General features: G+C 33.4%; 6 protein-coding genes and 1 long non-coding RNA gene across 7 annotated transcripts; 1 reads left to right on the forward strand and 6 right to left on the reverse strand.

Moving 5' to 3' along the window:
- Positions 1-554: 554 nt before the first annotated feature.
- Positions 555-1537, reverse strand: LOC17886245 (F-box protein At2g02240). Its single transcript, XM_023782254.1, has 3 exons — positions 1235-1537; positions 1020-1135; positions 555-936 (listed from the first exon to the last, which is right to left on the reverse strand). The coding sequence occupies exons 1-3, from the start codon at positions 1535-1537 to the stop codon at positions 555-557; spliced, it is 801 nt and encodes a 266-aa protein (XP_023638022.1).
- A 416-nt stretch (positions 1538-1953) lies between these two features.
- Positions 1954-3409, reverse strand: LOC17885045 (putative F-box protein PP2-B2). Its single transcript, XM_006293023.2, is given in 4 exon segments — positions 1954-2374; positions 2462-2583; positions 2934-3309; positions 3363-3409. Coding segments are annotated over 4 exon segments (966 nt in total).
- A 1158-nt stretch (positions 3410-4567) lies between these two features.
- LOC111830414 lies at positions 4568-5610 on the forward strand. Its single transcript, XR_002833793.1, has 2 exons — positions 4568-4728; positions 5346-5610. It is a non-coding gene; the product is annotated as an uncharacterized LOC111830414 (long non-coding RNA).
- Positions 5611-7567: 1957 nt separating this feature from the next.
- LOC17884717 (F-box protein PP2-B5) lies at positions 7568-8682 on the reverse strand. The gene is made up of 3 exons (XM_006293145.2): positions 8335-8682; positions 8087-8205; positions 7568-7991 (listed from the first exon to the last, which is right to left on the reverse strand). The coding sequence occupies exons 1-3, from the start codon at positions 8680-8682 to the stop codon at positions 7568-7570; spliced, it is 891 nt and encodes a 296-aa protein (XP_006293207.2).
- Positions 8683-10168: 1486 nt separating this feature from the next.
- Positions 10169-11254, reverse strand: LOC17886982 (putative F-box/kelch-repeat protein At1g12170). The gene has a single exon (XM_006292243.1). The coding sequence runs from the start codon at positions 11252-11254 to the stop codon at positions 10169-10171; it is 1086 nt and encodes a 361-aa protein (XP_006292305.1).
- A 2777-nt stretch (positions 11255-14031) lies between these two features.
- Positions 14032-15782, reverse strand: LOC17884785 (putative F-box protein PP2-B6). Its single transcript, XM_006292588.1, has 3 exons — positions 15405-15782; positions 14783-14904; positions 14032-14455 (listed from the first exon to the last, which is right to left on the reverse strand). The coding sequence occupies exons 1-3, from the start codon at positions 15780-15782 to the stop codon at positions 14032-14034; spliced, it is 924 nt and encodes a 307-aa protein (XP_006292650.1).
- A 1857-nt stretch (positions 15783-17639) lies between these two features.
- Positions 17640-18806, reverse strand: LOC17885521 (putative F-box protein PP2-B8). The gene is made up of 3 exons (XM_006292573.1): positions 18444-18806; positions 18172-18290; positions 17640-18087 (listed from the first exon to the last, which is right to left on the reverse strand). The coding sequence occupies exons 1-3, from the start codon at positions 18804-18806 to the stop codon at positions 17640-17642; spliced, it is 930 nt and encodes a 309-aa protein (XP_006292635.1).
- Positions 18807-19447: the final 641 nt, after the last annotated feature.

Here is a 19447-nt window from a genome sequence, read left to right on the forward strand (position 1 = left end):
ACAATTGGTTATGTTTTGGAAAAATTATAAACTAACAAACCAATGGACTAGTATGACAGAATTACGAGTAATGTAGGATGGTTCATTTTGAAATACTTAGCTTATGTTATTTATTCAAAAGTAATCTTATTTTTATATTTTCATATTTTTCTTTGCTACCCAAATTGTGTCACCATTCCCATTCCACCTAGTCATCTTCCCCTTTTAATCACACCATCTATTCTAAGCACATTGAGACACCAAATTATCTCCCTCTATCTTCTGTCCCTTTCTCTTCTAATTCTGATAAACACTATATGTTCAGGTTTCATGATCTCTTCTAAAAAAATCTGAAAACTACTTGCCACACATTGTTGTAAGTATGATCACTGGTTGAAACTTAAAATGTCTACAACAATTTTTTTTTAATTTATAAAACATCAAAATAAAAAATCCAAACTCGCAAACATTACAATCAAACAAATATTAGTTTCATGTTTTTTTTTTTCACTTGTTTAAGATACAAGATTGACAAAAGCATGCAATTGCAACCATCCAAGCGCTCTTCCATTGTACTAATTTACAGGGTTTTTCTTAGGGCGGGTATCGATTCCTTGAATGATCAAACCACGCTTCCAATAGGCATAATCAATCTCAATAATACTCAACACAATTTCCTCACAACCAAATTCAGTGGAGAATTCCCCAAGCTCTGTCTCCATCCATCCGTCTTCCCTTTCCTCTAGTTTTATTAGATCCTTTCTTTCCCACCTTTTGGTTTCGCGAGTTCCTTGTCCAATAAATCCAACTCCAATGTGCTTCAAACCGTGAAATCTATCACTTGTCTTGTACACAATGTAAGCCAAGTAACGAGTTTGGGGAGACAAGATTTGAGTATTCATCACACCTTTTATCTTGAATGGAACTTCAACAAGAAGCTCTGGTACTTGATCAAACCTTAATAACACATTTTATATAGCATTATTGGAATTGAGTCCTATTCATCAATTTAAAAAAATTGCAACTAAAAAAGGATGTACCTAGATTCAGGAATTGAGATCCATTTCCAAAAATATGGACTATCAAATGTGATGTCAAGTTGCTTCGCTGATAACATGACACATCTCTTCCCACTCTCTTTATCTAAACAGAGAGTCTATAATTTCCGAAAATAAAAAGCTTCAATAACCCTATATATATAGCTCAATAGCAACATTAAATGTTCAAACTCAAATAAGAAGAGCTGAAGATAAACCATTCCACCATCTTCGATATAAACAAGATTGTTGCATAGAGCGAAGTAAAGCTCCTTCTTCGATGAGAAGAATCTTGATATAGGAATCAGAGATTGATGCCCTGGCAAAAGAAACTTCTCCCATACGCTATCGGAATCAACGGCCGGTCCAAAGAGTTTTGAGAGGGACACGGCGAGGCAAGCGTCCCGTGGACTTGTAAAAGAGTATATATTGGAGATGCATTTCACCGGCAATGCATCAAACGGCGATGATGACTCGTAAACAATCTCCCCTCTGCCTTCAACGACGTGATTTTTCTCCATCTCTTGCTCGAGAATTATTGGTCTTTGACTTTTTTAGAACTCGTCTTAACATAATAAAATATGACCATCCCAACTCACATTATTTTATACATTTAATAACTTTTCGTATTTAAGTTATATATAGGCTAATAGCTATATAATAAACCAAAATTAAATCATTCAGAAAGTCAATAATTCATAATTAATCTATTGCTCCATCTCTCCTAAGTAAAAAGTCTACAAAAATCTACAAAAGGATTTGGATGATAAAGAAAAGAAAACATAATTTTTTAACTTAATTTTTTTTCACGTGAGAATTATGAAAATTACAATCCACAAACCTTGAAAAAGAAAATCGTGTTACCGTTAAAACATGTACAAAATAAAATAAAATAATCACTTAAAGCAAATAAACATAAACAAAATCATTAAAAACTTTAGGGTCTTTTCGAAGGGCGGAACTCGATTCCTTGAATGATCAAACCACGTTTCCAATGAGGAGACTTAATCTCAACAACACTCAAATCAACTTCATCACAACTTGCTTTGTTGAAAAATTCACCAAGCTCAGCTTCCATCCACCCATCTTCCCTCTTCTCTGGTTTCATTACATCTCTCATTTCTTTCTCTTTCTTTCTATCCGAAGGTCCGACAAAGTATATGAATCTTTGAGAAGATTCTTGTCCCACCAATCCAACTCCAACTTCCACCGGCACATCCTCTAATCCAGGACATCCGTTCTTTGTCTTGAAAACAATGTAAACCGAGTAACGTGTACTAGGAGATAAGTAACGAGTACTTATCCTACCACGGACCTCAAACCAACATACATTGAGGAGCTCTGGTACTTCTTCAAACCTGCGTGCATGCAACAGTTTTTCCCCCATTATCTTCACCAACATCATGATCAGGTTGAGTGATCGAAAATTTATTAAAAGGAGTTACCTAGCTTCAGGAATTGAAATCCATTGCCAAAACTGCCGAGGACTACTAACCCATTTGATCCACATCTCCTTTGGAGATAACATGATACACCTTTTCCCACTCATTTTCTCTAACCACAAGCTCTTTGATTTTTAGAAAACGAAAAAGAAAGTAACTTAAATCAGAAATATTGAATGGATGCACGAATTTAAAACTTCACAATCACACCGTTGCTTCATGAAGACCTACTGATGAAATGGATATTAACTTTTTAAGCATATGAATAGTATCCTAAAGACTTAATAACATTTTTTTTTTCTTTCTAATTTTTTTTTTTTGAATTATCAAAGAAGTTCTGGGCCGAAACCCATACATCTCCTCAGATCCGAAACCAGAACATGTTATATATAATCTCGTTCCAAGCGTTACTCAAACCGGCGACCTCTAAGCTTTTGCCAGAGATTTTTACCATTTAACTCTAACTAACTCTAACCTTTTTGCCATCTTCGATTAGAAGAGGATCGTGGCAGAGAGCGAAATAGAGTTCCTTCTTTGACAAGGGAACTCGCGATTGAGGAAGAAGAACCAAAGATGCATAATCCGGGGGAAGAAACTTCTCCCATACGTTATCGGAATTCACCACCGATTCAAAGGTTTTCGAAACCGAAGCGGCGACACACGCGTCACGTGGACTAGTGAAAGTGAATATGTGTGAGATGCAATCCTCCGGCAAGTCATTGAAAGATAACGTCTCGTGAACGATCTCTCCTCCATCTTCGCCGCTAGATTCACTGCCCATCGGTGCGTTGCGTTTATCAAACCGTATGCTTTTGGAGACTTATTATATAGACTCGTGAGATTTTATTTCTCTTTTTTTTTAGACAGTAGGAGTCAGTTATGACTGTTTTTAATGTGAAGGAACATAACTATGACTCCTGCAAAAGTTGTCCACGTGCCGTGTGCGGCCATGTTCACGTTGCATGGTTTTTAGACAATCGAATAGTTCACGCTATATGATTATATTTATTTTTATTTTTACAATGAATATGGTACATGTATACTTTTTAAAAACTTGCTTCATATACAAACAAAATTGTAAGCAATCAAAACCATAATTGAAACATAAAGTCCACAAAAAGCGTTGTTGTTTCTTAGCAAAAAAAAAAAGCGTTGTTGTACAAAGGAGACACTTTGACATTCATGCATACATATATACTTTTCGTTATCCGGTCGTAAATAAGAAAGTTACGTAGCCGATTGGCTTACTTTAATAGACGAGATGATATACTTTTGCTCACACTTGCTATATTTGCAGCCGTTTGCATTCAAATTCCAACAACTCTTTCCTCTTCTGTAGCACACGAATTTGGGTCCAAGACCATGGAGATGATACTTTATCCTTCTTTTTAAAATTGAAAATTAACCAGGATTGTTGAAAAAAGGGACTTCGGATTTGTTTCGAACTGTTTAGAAATAGGACTCAGAAGTTCCTAAGAACATGAATGCTCAAATAGAACTCCCTCGTAATAGTAAAAAAGAAACAAAAAACTGAAATCAAACAGCACCTAGTGATATGAAAGATGCATGAAGACCCATATTATAGAAACTTTTGAAATTCTTAAATCAAGACATTGAATCAAACAGCACCTTGATTTATTTTGTGTTATTGATTTTATTTTTGATTTTTTTTCTTATAGCTAGGGAGAACCCAAAAAAAAAAAAAAAACGTGATAAACTTAGAGCGTAACAATCACGAGTGTACAACGGTAACTTATTTTTTCACTCCCTATGTTGTCACCAGTAACATCAGTCAGAACGTTGTAGAAAACAGTAAATTTGAACGTTACCCAAGTAAACCCAACCAGTCAGTAGTAACTCTTTGTATTAATATTTTATTTTTTAGTCACCAACGGTAACTTATCCGTAATAAAATTTGAAGACGATTGCGGAACAGTAACTTTTATTTTTTCTATTATAAATTTGTTTCACTCGAACGGTAACTTATGTGACCGTTAGAAATAATCTCTATATATACGTAGACAGACAGACACTTTCGTCTTCCTTCGTTCAGACATCAAAAACTTCTCTCCTTTCTTACTCTCAAATTTCATTTCTCAAATACTCCAGTAATAGTCTCTGTTTTATATTCTTTTGATATACGTTCTTCTACAACTCAAGCCTTGTCTCTGATCTCTTTTGATATACATACGTCTTCTACAACTCAAGCCTTGTCTCTGATCTTCTCATTCCCTGAGCATAGAGACTTAAAGACTCATCACCCCTACAAGGTAACACCACGCCTTTGGTCCTTTTACTTCTTTTGTATTTTAGTTTCCCACATCTTGCAATTTTTTATGCTTAGTTTAAGAAAGAAAAAAATACATTTTGAGTTATAGATATGGAATGGTAGTGTAAGGAAGTTAACAAAATAAAATCTAAATCTCAACTTTTTAAAAAATGTTTTAGTGAAGCTCTCATGGTTCGATTATTTCAATAGATTACTCTTAAAATTTTGCCTTTAAAAAGAAAGCAAACTATCATTTATTTTTCTATGTCGCATTTCATTTTAATCATACTCTGTTTCTTCCTACGAAAATGAGGTTTAGAAGACCATATAAATGATTATTAAATGAACATAGAAACAAAAATTATCATTCCTTTTCCTGTTATCTTAATATTTTTTTTTTGAAAAGAAAAAAAAAAGAATTAAATTGTTGTCAAAAAAAAAAAAAAAAGAATTAAGGAAAGGCGTTACTTTTGTAATAATCTGAAATGTGTTTTTTTTTTAATCGACATAAGAATATATTATTTGATTATTTGATTAAATGTGATACTTGCATGATTTTAATTTTTGTAAAAAAAAATAATTCTGAAGGGATTGTAATGATTTGATCTCGTTTTGCAGATGAACACATATTCAAAAAGAGTGAGTTAACAAGTGCATGTCCTTTTGAGAGAAACTACAGACGGAAAAAAAAAAGATCGGATGTGAAGGAACAGAGAATCTTGGGAATGTGCCTTACTTTGTAGGATGAATGATAAATGCTTGCTTGTAAGCTATATATGTGATGGTAAAATGTATGTGTAGTTATGACGGCTGGTAAAAGCTGTATGTGTAGTGAATGTTTAGGGTGTGGATGATTAGATTAGATGAATGTTTAGGATGTGATGTGGATGATTAGATTAGATGAATGTTGATGATTAGATTAGGTGAATGTTTAGGAAGGTGTAGATGAATGTTTAGGATGGTGTAGATGAATGTGGATGATTAGATTAGATGAATGTTTAGGATGTGGATGGTGTAGATGAATGTTTAGGATGTGGACGGTGAAGATGAATGTGTTTAGGATGATGGTTTAGAATGTGGATGGGAATGTGTTTAGGATGTGGATGATGTAGATGAATGTGTAGAAAATGGCTGATTAGAGTAGATGAATGGTGTAGAATGTAGATGATGAATATGATGATCGTCCAAGGTTCTACTAGCCTCATCTTTTCCCCCTCCCCGGATCCATCATCCTCGAGGAGGAGGAAAATATTAGAATGAATATGTAGAATGTATGGAGCAGGTGAATGTTGTATGTTGCTCAATTTGTTTTCACGTTGCTGGTCCGAACCAAAATCGATAAGATAATAATTTTTTTTAATAATATAACTCTCTATAATTTAATTTTAAGTTTCTAATCATTCAATAATCAATATACTTTATAACATATCATAAAATAGCTGAAATATGATTCATATTTAAAAATAGCAAATGAGTTCAGTAATCATAAATTTAAACTTGTATATATCATTTAGATACATGAATTTATCTATAATATATCTAAATTTATATTTTTATATTCGTAAAATTACTCCAATTCATATTTTTATTTTCGTAAAATTACCACAATTAAAAATACTATTATAAAATTAATTTATACTATAAAATAATAAAATATTGAATAAAAATTATTTTTATTTTCGTAAAATTACCCCAATTAAAAACATTATTAAATTATAAAAATTTTACTGTATAATTATTGACTAATCTTAATTTTAGTTGTTGTGAATAAAAAATTAAGACTAAAATTAACTTCTAGCAATAACTAAAACATTATGTTTTACTTCCAAAATAAATCAAATCAAATAATTTTCATAAAATTACCCCAATTAAAAACATTATTAAATTAACAGACTTTCTCTTTTTTAAGCGAGAAATCGTTCTACGAATTTACGAAAATGCCACTTTTTGAGAGCAATGTCTTCTCTTAGATGGCCGCGTCAAATAGAAAAGCCCAAAGTTCTAAGTTTTTTTGTTTTTTTCTTTTTTTTTGTAATGTTTATGTCTATTATTGTAACAGAAGAGTCAAAGACGACAAGGAAGAAGGGTCAGTGGTTATGAAAAAAAAAAAAAAAGAGAAGAAGGAAGTCCATAATTTAATAGAATCTAGTTAAATAGAATTATTGACATATTTTCAAATCTTTTTCTTTAATTTTAACAATTATATTTTCTGATCTTAAAGTATTTGATAAAGAGCCTCTTATAGATGTCTTTTTAAAACTAGCTAGTTTGTGACTTACCCAGCCTAAAAAAATGGAGAATTTTGCCAGTTTGCTTCACTAGCTAGGTTTATATATACTTTCACGTAAGGAGGTGTAAAAGATAACTCTCACTGTCTCACACTCAGTGAGGTAACAAGCTCTGCATATCAAAGGAAATAGAAGATAGACCAAAGTAGCCCTTAAAAAATGACAACAAGTTCAGTGATTCAACAAATGTTGGATGATCAGTTTACTAATTTATGAAATCAGATCTTTTTATACAAAGAAGTTTTTTCGATTTTGGTTAAAATCTATTGGAGAAACATTCTTATGTGAAATAACATCAAGAGTGAGATAAACTTACTACGTATGCTCCAATAACCAAATTTAGTAAGTTTATCTCTATATGTTTTTACACCTTTAAGTCTATACATATTGTGTATAGCCTCTTAATCCCGAGATTTTACAAAATGCGCCACAATTTCTAGGACCATTCACAATCCTTGCAATCCACATACTTATAATCATGTCACAGTTTTTTGTTTCCCTCTAAAAAGATTACAACAAATATAAACGAAAATCATAAAACCCTTCTTCCTTTTACTGACTAGTATCCTTTGGCCGGAACTCAATGCCTTCAATAATCACACCACTCTTGGTACGAGGACGGTGAGCAACGTCATAAATTCTCACCTCAATTAGATCGAAACCCGTTAATCCTCCATCATTGAAGATATCCCCAATCTTTGCCTCCATCCACCCATCTCTCCTCTTTTTTGAATATGTAATCTTCTTATCAGGCCACATTTTGATTGTATCAAAACATATGAATGTTTTAGGTATTTCATGTCCCTGAAATCCAACTCCAGCTAGTATGCGACAAGTTTGAAAGCCATAACAATGAGACAGTTTTGTGTACACAATGTAAACTGAGTAATGAGTTCTTGGGGATATCATTCGAGTATTCAAAAACCCACGTATATCCAAAGCATCTATATTGACAAGTTCTGGTACTTTTTCAAACCTGCATAACACAATACTCCCTCAACAGGTGTAAATGCATAAAATTTATTTTCACCCATATATAATCAAAATAAGTCATTAAGTTAAAGGAGTTACCTAGATTCTGGAATTGAAATCCATTTCCAGTGTCGAGGATCTAACACCCGTCTGATCAATAGTTTCCTTGCAGATAACATTACACACTTCTTCCCACTCGCTTTATCTAACCTGAAGCTCTATGATTTTTAGGGAGAGAAACAAAAAAATACTCTAAAAAGTAAGAACTATATATTGAATCATGCATGGATTAGATCTGAATAGTGTGAAAACATGTAAAAACTGAGAGATATATAAATAGTATATACCATTCTGCCATTGTGGTTAGGAAAAGGTTCGCAAAGAGCGAAATAGAGCTCTTTCTTCGATGCGAAAACTCGCGATTTTGGAATCAGAGATACATAATCGGAAGACGGTAGAAACTTCTCCCACACGCTATCAGAATCGAACTGCAATCCGAAGTTTTTCGAAACCAAACCAGCAAGGAACGCGTCCCTTGGAGTATTTGTCAAAGAGCTTATGATGGACAAGCAATCGTCCGGCAAGTCATCGAAAGACGGCGAAGAAGAACCATTAATGAATTCTGAGAGAATCTCCCAACAATCACAAACTTCTGCGGCGTTGCATCTTGCGTCAACGCCGTGTTTTTGGCCCATCGATAGCTTTCTTCCTCTGCAAGCTGTGACTTTTAAGAGAATTAGTCTCTGCCGCTAAAATATTTTTAAAAAGAAAGACTCGTTTCAAGTCGTCTACATGTATCTACGAAACTACCCTTCTTTGCACCAACGTGTGCACGTTTTTGTCTGTATTATGTCGGTTTTGGTTTCTTGGAAATATACGAATTAACAAACCATATAATCAAGTCAGGTAGAGATTATTAGGATCTCACGTTGGATAGAGACTTGAACTGATTATCTCAGTAAAGTAAAGATTTCGTTTTTAATATGGAGCTACTTACGGCAATGTAACACACATAATGACATAACTTATCTGATGGGAATCCTAATTACACGAGCTTTTGTCTGTTTTTGGTGATATAACACAAAGTTTTCTCTACAGGACATAATCTGATATATTAAATTTGAGTAATAATATTTGACTGGGCTAGTTCAGTTTCTGATTCACAAAGTACTCTCTCTTTTCTTTTTACATAAAGATTACAACATAAACATGACCCTGAAATTACCAAACCGTTCGTCCACTACAATGAAACCGAAATTAAAACACTTTACTTTGGTCGAAACTCAATTCCTTCAATAACCAGACCACGCTTTGGATTCGGGCGTGGAGCAACGTCTACGATACTCACGTCAATTTCATCATAACACATTAACCCTCCTTCATTGAAGAAATCCCCAATCTCTGCCTCCATCCACCCATCTCCTCTCTTCTTTGATTTCATTATCTCCTTCTTTGGCCACTTTTTGAATTTATCAGTAGACTCGTCAAAGCATATGAATCGTAAACGTTTACGCATTTCTTTTCCTTTCAATCCAACACCAACTTGTATTGGTAAGTCTCGTAAGCCATTACGTTCATCTTTTATCTTTGTACACAATGTAAAGTTGTTAATGATCTCAAAGATGCAAAGATTTATAATACCCAACGATTGTGTTTATTTGCCGCACGCCTAGCTTTTAATGTTCACCACTGTTATTTTTCTTACACATTTTTGTTTTCCACACCTCTTTGTTCAGTCTTCTTCTCTTATTACTTTTTTAAAGTTCTTAACTATATATATTAAAATGAAAAATTGCACTCGGATGAGTCTTTTTCTTATAATTTGATGTATATATATAACAAAACACCTCATGTCACATAGATATAACTTGTAAGAGATTATCACCTCCATTACGCGAGAAATTGGATGTTATCTATCTTATTACATTTTCTTCTGTTCATGTAAACATCTGCTCTTTATTTTTGTTTTTACACATATTTTATCTTTTTGTACATGTAAAGATAATATATATGCCTATGATTTCTCTGTACATCAATTTTTCTATTAATATAATATATAATTATTACTTTAACCGAAATGATATTGAAAGAAGAAGACATACTTTTGAAATCAATTTATGTAACTGCTAAAGAAAGAATAAAAAAACCACAAGTAATCCAAAATAAGAAATATTTAAAACATTAGTTCTTGAAAATATGTGGACTCTCTGGAGGAATTGGGATCAAACTGGGAACATAGGAACAATGATTAATAGCATGTTTAGCATCAGCGTCCATTTGAATCTTCGTCAACGCCTTGCCCCTCACAATATAAATGCAAAGCTTTTCGTTTCCATCGTCCAAACAACACATGACGAGACTCTTTTTGTTGTAAACATTATCGATAAAGAAACTTGGAGAAAAAATCCTACTAATAGGTACTGAAACTGTCATGAACTTTATCCACGATACATGCTCCACTGCATCATCATTATTAATCTTGTTTTTTGTCACCCAAACCTCAATATTATTATTTGTTCCAATCAATTTTTTTAACAGTGAAAGCCGATCTTTCCTATAAGTTGAGAGGACTGGAAAAGAAGAGTTTATCGTAATCCACTGTAAAACGCAAAAAACTTTGTGTATCTGTCTCGAAAAATCGAAACTTTGGATAAAGTACTCACCGGTCTCCTGATCAAGATCAGTCCAATACAAATTTCCATTCAAAGACACATTAGTACTTCTGCGGATCTGTATTCCCGGATTAACATTTGTGCATTTCCACTCATTAGTGTCTAATGTGTAGATATCAATTGTTTTATAATAACCAACGATGTTGTAACTCTTTTCAGGTCTACCACTATCGTATCCCATGCCACGAAACCTGAAATCTTCGTTATTAGTCTCGATCCATCTAGTTTGTCTCAACCACGGGTTGCAAACCGCAGCTTTATTATTATTCCATAACCACCAGTCACAAAATAATAAGCCATCACAAGGAAGTAAACTTGTGCTCTTGTTATTATCAGAAGAAGGAATATCTAAGGGTAACTCCTGGATCCCGATCTTTGGATTATTGCTGAGATTGACGCTTACCGAATACATTTTGGATTCGGTCCATACGAGAAATTGAGGACGGGCACGAACTGAGTTGTTGTTGATGAACGACTTGCTTTTGAAAAGTTTGTTCCATTGTTTGCAAACAATTTTGAATCGAATTAGAGATTGAAGCGGAAGACAATAGAGTATTTCTTCTACCAATTCCCACGGAAGCTCTACATGCATCATTTTGGTCTTCGCTGTAATCCATGACTCTAACAACACATAATATGCAATATATATATATAAATTATAAAGAGAATGATTAACTAGGAAAAAGAAGAAGAAAAAAAAGAGATTTTTTTATAAAGAATATAATCTAAAATCATATTATGAACTTGATAAGACATAATATATATGTGAGTTGTTAATGTAACATTGAAATAATCTAGTTACTTTAAATGAATTTTACATATAGATATACAGATACCCTATTAGATTAACTAAAAAAATTAATTGTTAACTACAATAAACTAAGGGCATGCACATCGGTTTGGTCGCCCCCCCATACTTTTTTTTAATTTTTTTTTTTCTTTTCCAAATTTTTTGAATTAAAAAAAAAAAAAATGTAACCAATCGCGGGCCGCCACGTGTCAGTGGGGCCCGCGATTTCTGAAGAAAAGAAAACGGGACCGTCCCGTTTTTGTTGTCGACCCACCCTTTTTTTTTTTCTTTTTGATTTAATTTTTTTTTAAAAAACAGAAGGACGAAGGGGGATACGCTAATGCCCTTGGTCTAAGGTTATGTTTTTAACTAAATTAAGATTCTAGCTTAATTATAAAGATATATTTTACTCTATATTAGCTCCATGTCATATATAGATTTAATAATTTACGCTTGAGCTAAGCTAACTTAGGCCCCATAGGCAATATTTTCTTAGATAGGGCCATCTCCACCATCCTCAGGCCCAGCAGCGTCCAAATGGCTTGGTTTCCTCGCCCTTCTCTCACCTCCAGACTAGTCTATAAATAGCAAATAGATTATCATCATTATAACAAATTTCAGAGCTTTCTTCACATTTCTTCATTTCTCTATAAGCATCAATCAAAGAGATCTTAATTTCGAGAATGAGTGGGTCTGGATCCTCGGCTTCAAGTGATGGTACCTTTTTCTTTATCAAAGAAAGTCCAAGAATTTCATATCCTCCGTCTATCAATTCATAGCTAATTTCTCTCACCGTCGATCGTTTCTAAAAATGCTTTTAAGTTGTGGAACTTGGACCATAAAATTTTACCCAGAAAAAAAAAAACTTAGACCATAAAAAAAGAAAGAAGAAAGAAACACTTACGTATGTACGTTGCATTTCGAAGTACCTTCTATTTTTGGAAGGGCTGAGTATTGAGTAAGTGGGAGCAATTTCTAAAGGTTTTACCATTTGTGCATAAAGAATCTTTTGACAAATACTTTAATAATGGGTTTGACTATAGAAATACTTCAATTTCTAAACTCTACCTAATACCATTTACAATGGGATATTGAGTCCAAGTACCTTCTATTTTTGGAAGGGCTGAGTATTAAGTAAGTGGGAGCAATTTCTAAAGGTTTTACCATTTGTACAGAAAGAATCTTTTGGCAAATACTTTAATAATGGGTTTGACTATATAGAAATACTTTAATTTCTAAACGCTACCTAATACCATTTACAATGGGATGGATAAATTTTTATTCAACAATGGAGTAGAACTGATGTGGAACTAAATATGTTGAAAAACATGTTAAAGGGGTGAAGATGGAGCCCAATAAAGCCACATGGCATTTATTGATTGGATTCATAAAAAAAATGTGGAATAGATTATGGAATTTGTTTTTTCTTTTAGCTATGAGAATTTAAATATTTTCACCAAAATTATTGAGATCAATTATTTCATAGTAAATTGTTATATTTTATTTATTTTATATATTACAATTTATAAATTTTCATACTCTATAGATCAATTTTTTTTCATTTGATTTGGACACATAAAAAAATTGTGTTTTCTTGTTTGTGAATTGAGTATATTGTACTAATTAATTATTTAATTATGTGTATTTTATTATTTGTGTTGTGTGCTTATTACTATATAAATTTCACTTTAATTTATTCATAATTTTATATGTTTTAATAATGATTTTCCTTATTTTTTTCTTTGTTACTTTTTAATAGAAAAGTAAATTAAGAATATAAAATAAAATAAATTTATATCCTAAAAATTTATTTTAATTTAAATTATTGTAATATAATTTCAGTAGTTAACTTTTGTTAATATAAAATTAGAAAATAGAGGAAAATTATAAATTAAAAATATAAGATAAAGTGGTAAGGTATGGATATATGATGTTGAAATTTATCAAACAAAAACTATTGTAGTGTGTAAAAAGAAGATGTTGTTGAATTATTAGATATGGAGTTATCTGATTCTATCTTTTGGAAACAAGTTATTACTATTTGCCATAATCAAAACGTGTAACCTTTTTTGTTGAAGATTTTCATAAAATACAAAAACACCATCAACTTCTTAATAAAATTTGTGTCATAAATAATTACTAGGATTTTTTCCTCACAGAATAAAAACAAATAATTATAAGGGTTTCTTGAAAGATGAAAGAAAGCCAATAGGCAACTTAATTAATATATAACCCCAAAATAATGGTAAATTTCTAATTATTGTTTGTAACTTTGATCTGAACTCTCGCAACGAATAGGAATCAAACTGGGATCATAGAAACAATGACTAAACTCAATAACATCAAAATCTATTTGAATCTTTTTCGTTGCATCTCCCTTCACAATAATTTAAAAAGAAAGACTCGTTTCAAGTCGTCTACATGTATCTACGAAACTACCCTTCTTTGCACCTACGTGCACGTTTTTGGTTGTATTCTAATTAACAAACCATATGATAATCAAGTGAGGTAAAAGATTATCTTGATTACAACATAATTACCAAACCGTTCATCCACTACAATAAAACCGAACTTAAAACACTTTACTTTGGTCGGAATTCAATTCCTTCAATAACCAGACCACGTTTTGGATTCGGGCGTGGAGCAACGTCTACGATACTCACGTCAATTTCATCATAACACATTAACCCTCCTTCATTGAAGAAATCCCCAATCTCTGCCTCAATCCATCCATCTCCTCTCTTCTTTGATTTCATTAGCTCCTTCTTTGGCCACTTTTTGAATTTATCAGTGGACTCGTCAAAGCATATGAATCGTTTACGCATTTCTTGTCCTTTCAATCCAACACCAACTTGTATTGGTAAGTCTCGTAAGCCATGACGTTCATCTTTTATCTTGTACACAATGTAAACCGCGTAATGAGTTCCTAAAGATAGGATTTGTGTACTCATACTACCATCCATCTCGAAAGCGCAAACATTGAGAAGCTCTGGTACCTTTTCAAAACTGCATGACACATTTTATCAACATTCCGCAAAATGTAAAATCCGAACTTACGATTTGGTATTAGTTATTGAAAAAAAAATATTATTGATTTATTAAGTTTTCATTATATGATAGAATGACATTTATTTGTACTTTATATATACGAAATAATTGATCGTCATAATTATAGTATGGCAACACTAAAATTCCATATCCATTAACAACTAAATTACAAATCGTGTGGATCCAATCTCCAGGAGACCGGTTAATCAAGCTTATAGTTATGTTTATTTAATAATAAAAATGAGTCATTAGAATCGAAGTTAAGTAAAAAAAAAAAAAAAATACCTAGATTCAGCAAGTTTAATCCATTGCCAATTATACTCAGGATTATTTCCCTCCGTGATCCGCAGTTCCGTTGCAGCTAGCATTACACATTTTTTCCCACTCGATGTCTCTAACCAAAAGCTCTTTGAATTTCAAAAAAAAAACAAAAGTCTCAAACGGTCAGAAACATTGTAATAGATGCATGAATTAATTTAACCTTTACAACTATACCAGATTACTCCAATGTATTTTATTAGAGATATCTTGGGGAACAAGATGTGTATTTTGCAAACCAACTATTATGGACCGTGAAAGTCAATTATTGAAGTGAATCCGTGAAGCCCAAAGCGAAGAATATTTTAGTATTAGTGATAAAGACATATAGTTATTATGATTTATATTCCTATTGTGATAAGGTTTAGAAATCATTGTCTTAGGAGATAAGATTTATCATATGTCTTATGTTCTCGGTATAAATACCCAAGTTGGAGAATCAATAAAACCATGTTAGTTCAATAACCAATTCTACATATTTGAATAGATGGTATCACATACTTTTCTCTAACAGATATCATCATTCTCAAAATGTATACAAAATGCAAATTGATTTAGTCAATATGATTAGTGGACATATATAAAATACCTTTTTGCTATCTTCAATAAGAACAGGATCGTAGCAAAGAGTGAAATAAAGCTCCTTCTTCGATGAGAAAGCTCGCCATGGAGGAACCAAAGATTCGTACTCTAACGGAAGAAACCTTTCCCATAAACTATCTGACTTGACTGCACATGCAAAGGATTTCGAAACCAAAGCAGAGATGCGAGCGTCCCGTGGACTTGTCAAAGAGATTATCTTAAGGATGCAATCCTCAGGCAAGTCATCGAACGGCGACGGCCCTCCCGGGACGATCTCTCCTTTGCCTAGACCGCTAGAGTCAACGCAGTGTTTGTACTCCATCGATGAAGAACCGGGAGCTTGACCGCCTTTGCCTCTAGAGTCAACGCCATGTTTTTGGCCCATTGTTACTTAATGTATTAAATTTAGTCTACGGCCATTGTTTGTTTCAATATTTTAACTATCAAAAATCAAATACTCCATTATATATTATAAACTATTATAATTTAACTAACTTAAGAAACTAATAAAAGAGTTGAGATCCTAGCTATAATATAATTAGCTGACTTGCTTTTATGAATAACGATCCGTTAAACATGAAGATAGTCTGACTAGGTACGTACTTATTTAAAACACGGTGATGAATATAGTTTTCACATTTTTTCAGGGGATCCCTAAGATTATCTATAACAAAACTTCTAGTACGTATAAGACATGAAAATAGAGAAATAAGTCGTACACTATGTTAAAACTCGATCATAATCAGGTGAATGCTTTCGATCGATGAATGTGTTCTACTAGAAGATAATTTTGAATTCTTTCGAAGGCACTGAGTTTTTATCTGATTAACCACATTGGTATCATGCATGGTCGTTTGTTTATGTGAGCATCATCTAAATGATTTGGTTCAGAATACCCAAACACCGTGTTTTTTGTTTTTTGTTTTTCCTTTATAGGAAATTCAAAACACAAAAGAGAATTTTTGGTTCCCTTTTTTCTAAAATGTTTTTATCTTTCTAGTTGTTAGCTTAATTACGAGTCAACGGTCAAGACTTTATTATTGAAAAAGGATTATTATTGTCAACAGTATACGGTTGATCCATAATGCTTACGTTTACGTGAATTGTCTCTATATATATTAACTGAGACTGGTGATCAGAATTTTTGTTAACCATAATCCACAACCAATGAACGAGTTAAGAGGACTTTAAGACTTTCAGCTTCCGATGACAGTCACAGTGTTGCTGAGAGCCATTATCTTTAGATGACAGTCACAGTGTTGCTGAAACCAAAGCGAGGACGCATGCGTCCCTAGGACTAGTGAAAGAGATTATGATGGAGATGCAAACCTCCGGTAATGAGTCGAACGGCGACAATTCCGCAACGCCGTGACTTTTGTCGGAAGCTAAGAAGAAGAGTTTGAGAGTCTTCTCAAGTCTTTCCACAAATCTACGTAAATGACCCTTAATTGCGAATAATGCGCCCGTCTCGTTCAAGTTCTTTGTTTTGGTCATTGTTTTTTGTTTTTGGTTTAGAAAATTCTAACTTACCAACCCGATTAATATAGAGTCAATATTCACGTAAGACATAAGCATTATTGATAATAAAATAGTCTCACTCGTTAATGCATCCTGGTCTTAGTCATGTTTTTATATATAAGATTTTTTAGATGAATGCTTATTGGTCGTCTAAGTCATGTATGTAGTCTTCGTAAATTATTTGTTTATATGTATCGTCTCTCATCCGAAACGGTTAGGTACTGTATTAATGGGATTTGGAAAGGTGTTTGAATTATAATATAAAGTTTTGTAATTAGGCTTCCCTAGCTAGAAGAAGTGTGAGGATTAGTCTTATTTACTTCTTTTTAAACTTGGTGCGAGAGTCTCACAACAACCACAAACTCCTCTGCATTTGCCTTTCTACAAGTGTGTCTTTACTTCTTTTTAAACCGTGTCTTTGCCGCTAAATATTTAAAATAGAACGACTCGTTACAAAGTCGTGCACACATATTTACGAAACTACCATTCTTTACAGCAATGTGCATCTTTTCTAATTAACCTTCCAGAGTTCCAGTTTAAAATGTTCTTTTTTGGTTTCTAACAACCCATACAATGAAATCAAGAATTTTAAATAGAAATTAAACTCATACCAAAATACAAGCGGAATCATCAAACCGTTCTTTAATTAAACTGATGGAAACTGGTTTACATATACCAGCAAGGCCACATCCTTTATACTATCTAATATAAACAAAGTTGCATTTCATTGCCGGATCTTTGTAGGGCGGATCTCAATTCCTCGAATGATCAAGCCGCGTTTCCAATGACGAAGCTTATTCTCTAAAGCAACCATCTCAATATCATCATAGCTTGATAATCCACCTTCATTGAAGAATTCTCCAAGCTTTATCTCCATCCACCCATCTTTTCTCCTCTCTGGCTTCACCAGGTTCTTTCCTCTGTCTCTCCTTCTAAACTGTTCATCCCTAGCCTCGTCAAAGCATACATATCTTCTACAAGAATCTTCAAGATTCTGCCCCACCACTCCAACTACAACTTCCACGGATACATTCTCAAAGCCATAACATATATTCTGTTTCATGAACACAATGTAAGCCGAGTAACGAGTTCTTGGAGATAGGAAACGGCTACTTATTCTTCCACGAATCTCAAACAAACATACTTCAAGTAGCTCCGCTACTGCTTCAAACCTGTATGATTGCATCGTAACATTTTTTTTTTAACGAGTCATCAAAACCGAATTTATAAACGTACAGATAATGAAAAAAGGGTACCTAGCTTCTGGATCTGGAATCCATCGCCAACTCTGAGGAGTATTCCCCCACGTGATTGAGAGGTTCATCGCTGATAACATGATGCACCTCTTCGCATTCTCTCTTTCTTTCCATAACATCTTTCATTTTTTAAAACAAAACAAAACCAAATTATAATCGTAAAAATTCAAAGTTATAAACAAAATAGCTATAAATAAAAGGCAGAACCTTTTATAATTAAATAACATCATTTTTCACATAATACAAAGGTATCATATTAGAAATAGATATACCTTTTTGCCATCGTCGATCAGAATAGATTTGTCGCGAAGAGCGAAGAAAACCTCCTTCTTGGATAAGAAATCTGGCGATTGAGAGATCAAAGATTTATATTCCGGCGGAATAAACTTCTCCCATACGATATTGGATTGGACCGCGGATTCAAAGGTCTTGGAAACCGAAGCGAGGTTTAACGCGTCTCGTGGACTTGTGAAAGAGATTATGATGGAGAGACATTCTTCAGGTAAGTCATGCAAGGACACCAGCTCAGTAAGGCCGTGACTGTTGTCTGAAGCTGATGAGAGTCTAAGAGTCTTCTTAAGTCGTTGTACAAGTTTACGAAATCGCTCCTGATGCACACACCTTTGTTTGGTCATTATACTCCTCAGGATTGTTAGGTTTAGATGTTTTTTATGGTATGGGAAATTCTAACAAACACACCCCATTTATAAGACCAAGGGCATTAGCGTATCCCCCTTCGTCCTTCTGTTTTTTTAAAAAAAATTAAATCAAAAAGAAAAAAAAAAGGTGGGTCGACAACAAAAACGGGACGGTCCCGTTTTCTTTTCTTCAGAAATCGCGGATCCCACTGACACGTGGCGGCCCGCGATTGGTTACATTCTTTTTTTTTTTTTTTAATTCAAAAAATTTGGAAAAGAAAAAAAAAAAATTAAAAAAAAGTATGGGGGACGACCAAACCGATGTGCATGCCCTAAAGAGTCAAGTAAGATAGTCATTAACCGTGTTATGGTGGCAATATTATTTCTCTTTCTTTATATTATAAGTCTTGACTCTGGTACGTTAACAAAGTAATTTTTTTTTTTTTTTTTTTTTTGATTACTCAGGGTAAATCCCCGGACCTATGGAAGGATCCGAGACTAATCCCTGGAGAGAGGGTATCCCACGGGTAAAGTCCCCCCCAGTTTTTCAAATGGGCCTTAAGCAAGAGGCCCATACCCATGTGGCCAAAGGGATAAAGCTAGCAATTCTGCGTCTGGGGAGAATCGATCCCTGGCCT

The sequence above is a fragment of the Capsella rubella genome, unplaced genomic scaffold (genome assembly GCF_000375325.1).
Source record: "Capsella rubella cultivar Monte Gargano unplaced genomic scaffold, Caprub1_0 scaffold_5, whole genome shotgun sequence".
Taxonomy (NCBI): Eukaryota; Viridiplantae; Streptophyta; class Magnoliopsida; order Brassicales; family Brassicaceae; genus Capsella; species Capsella rubella.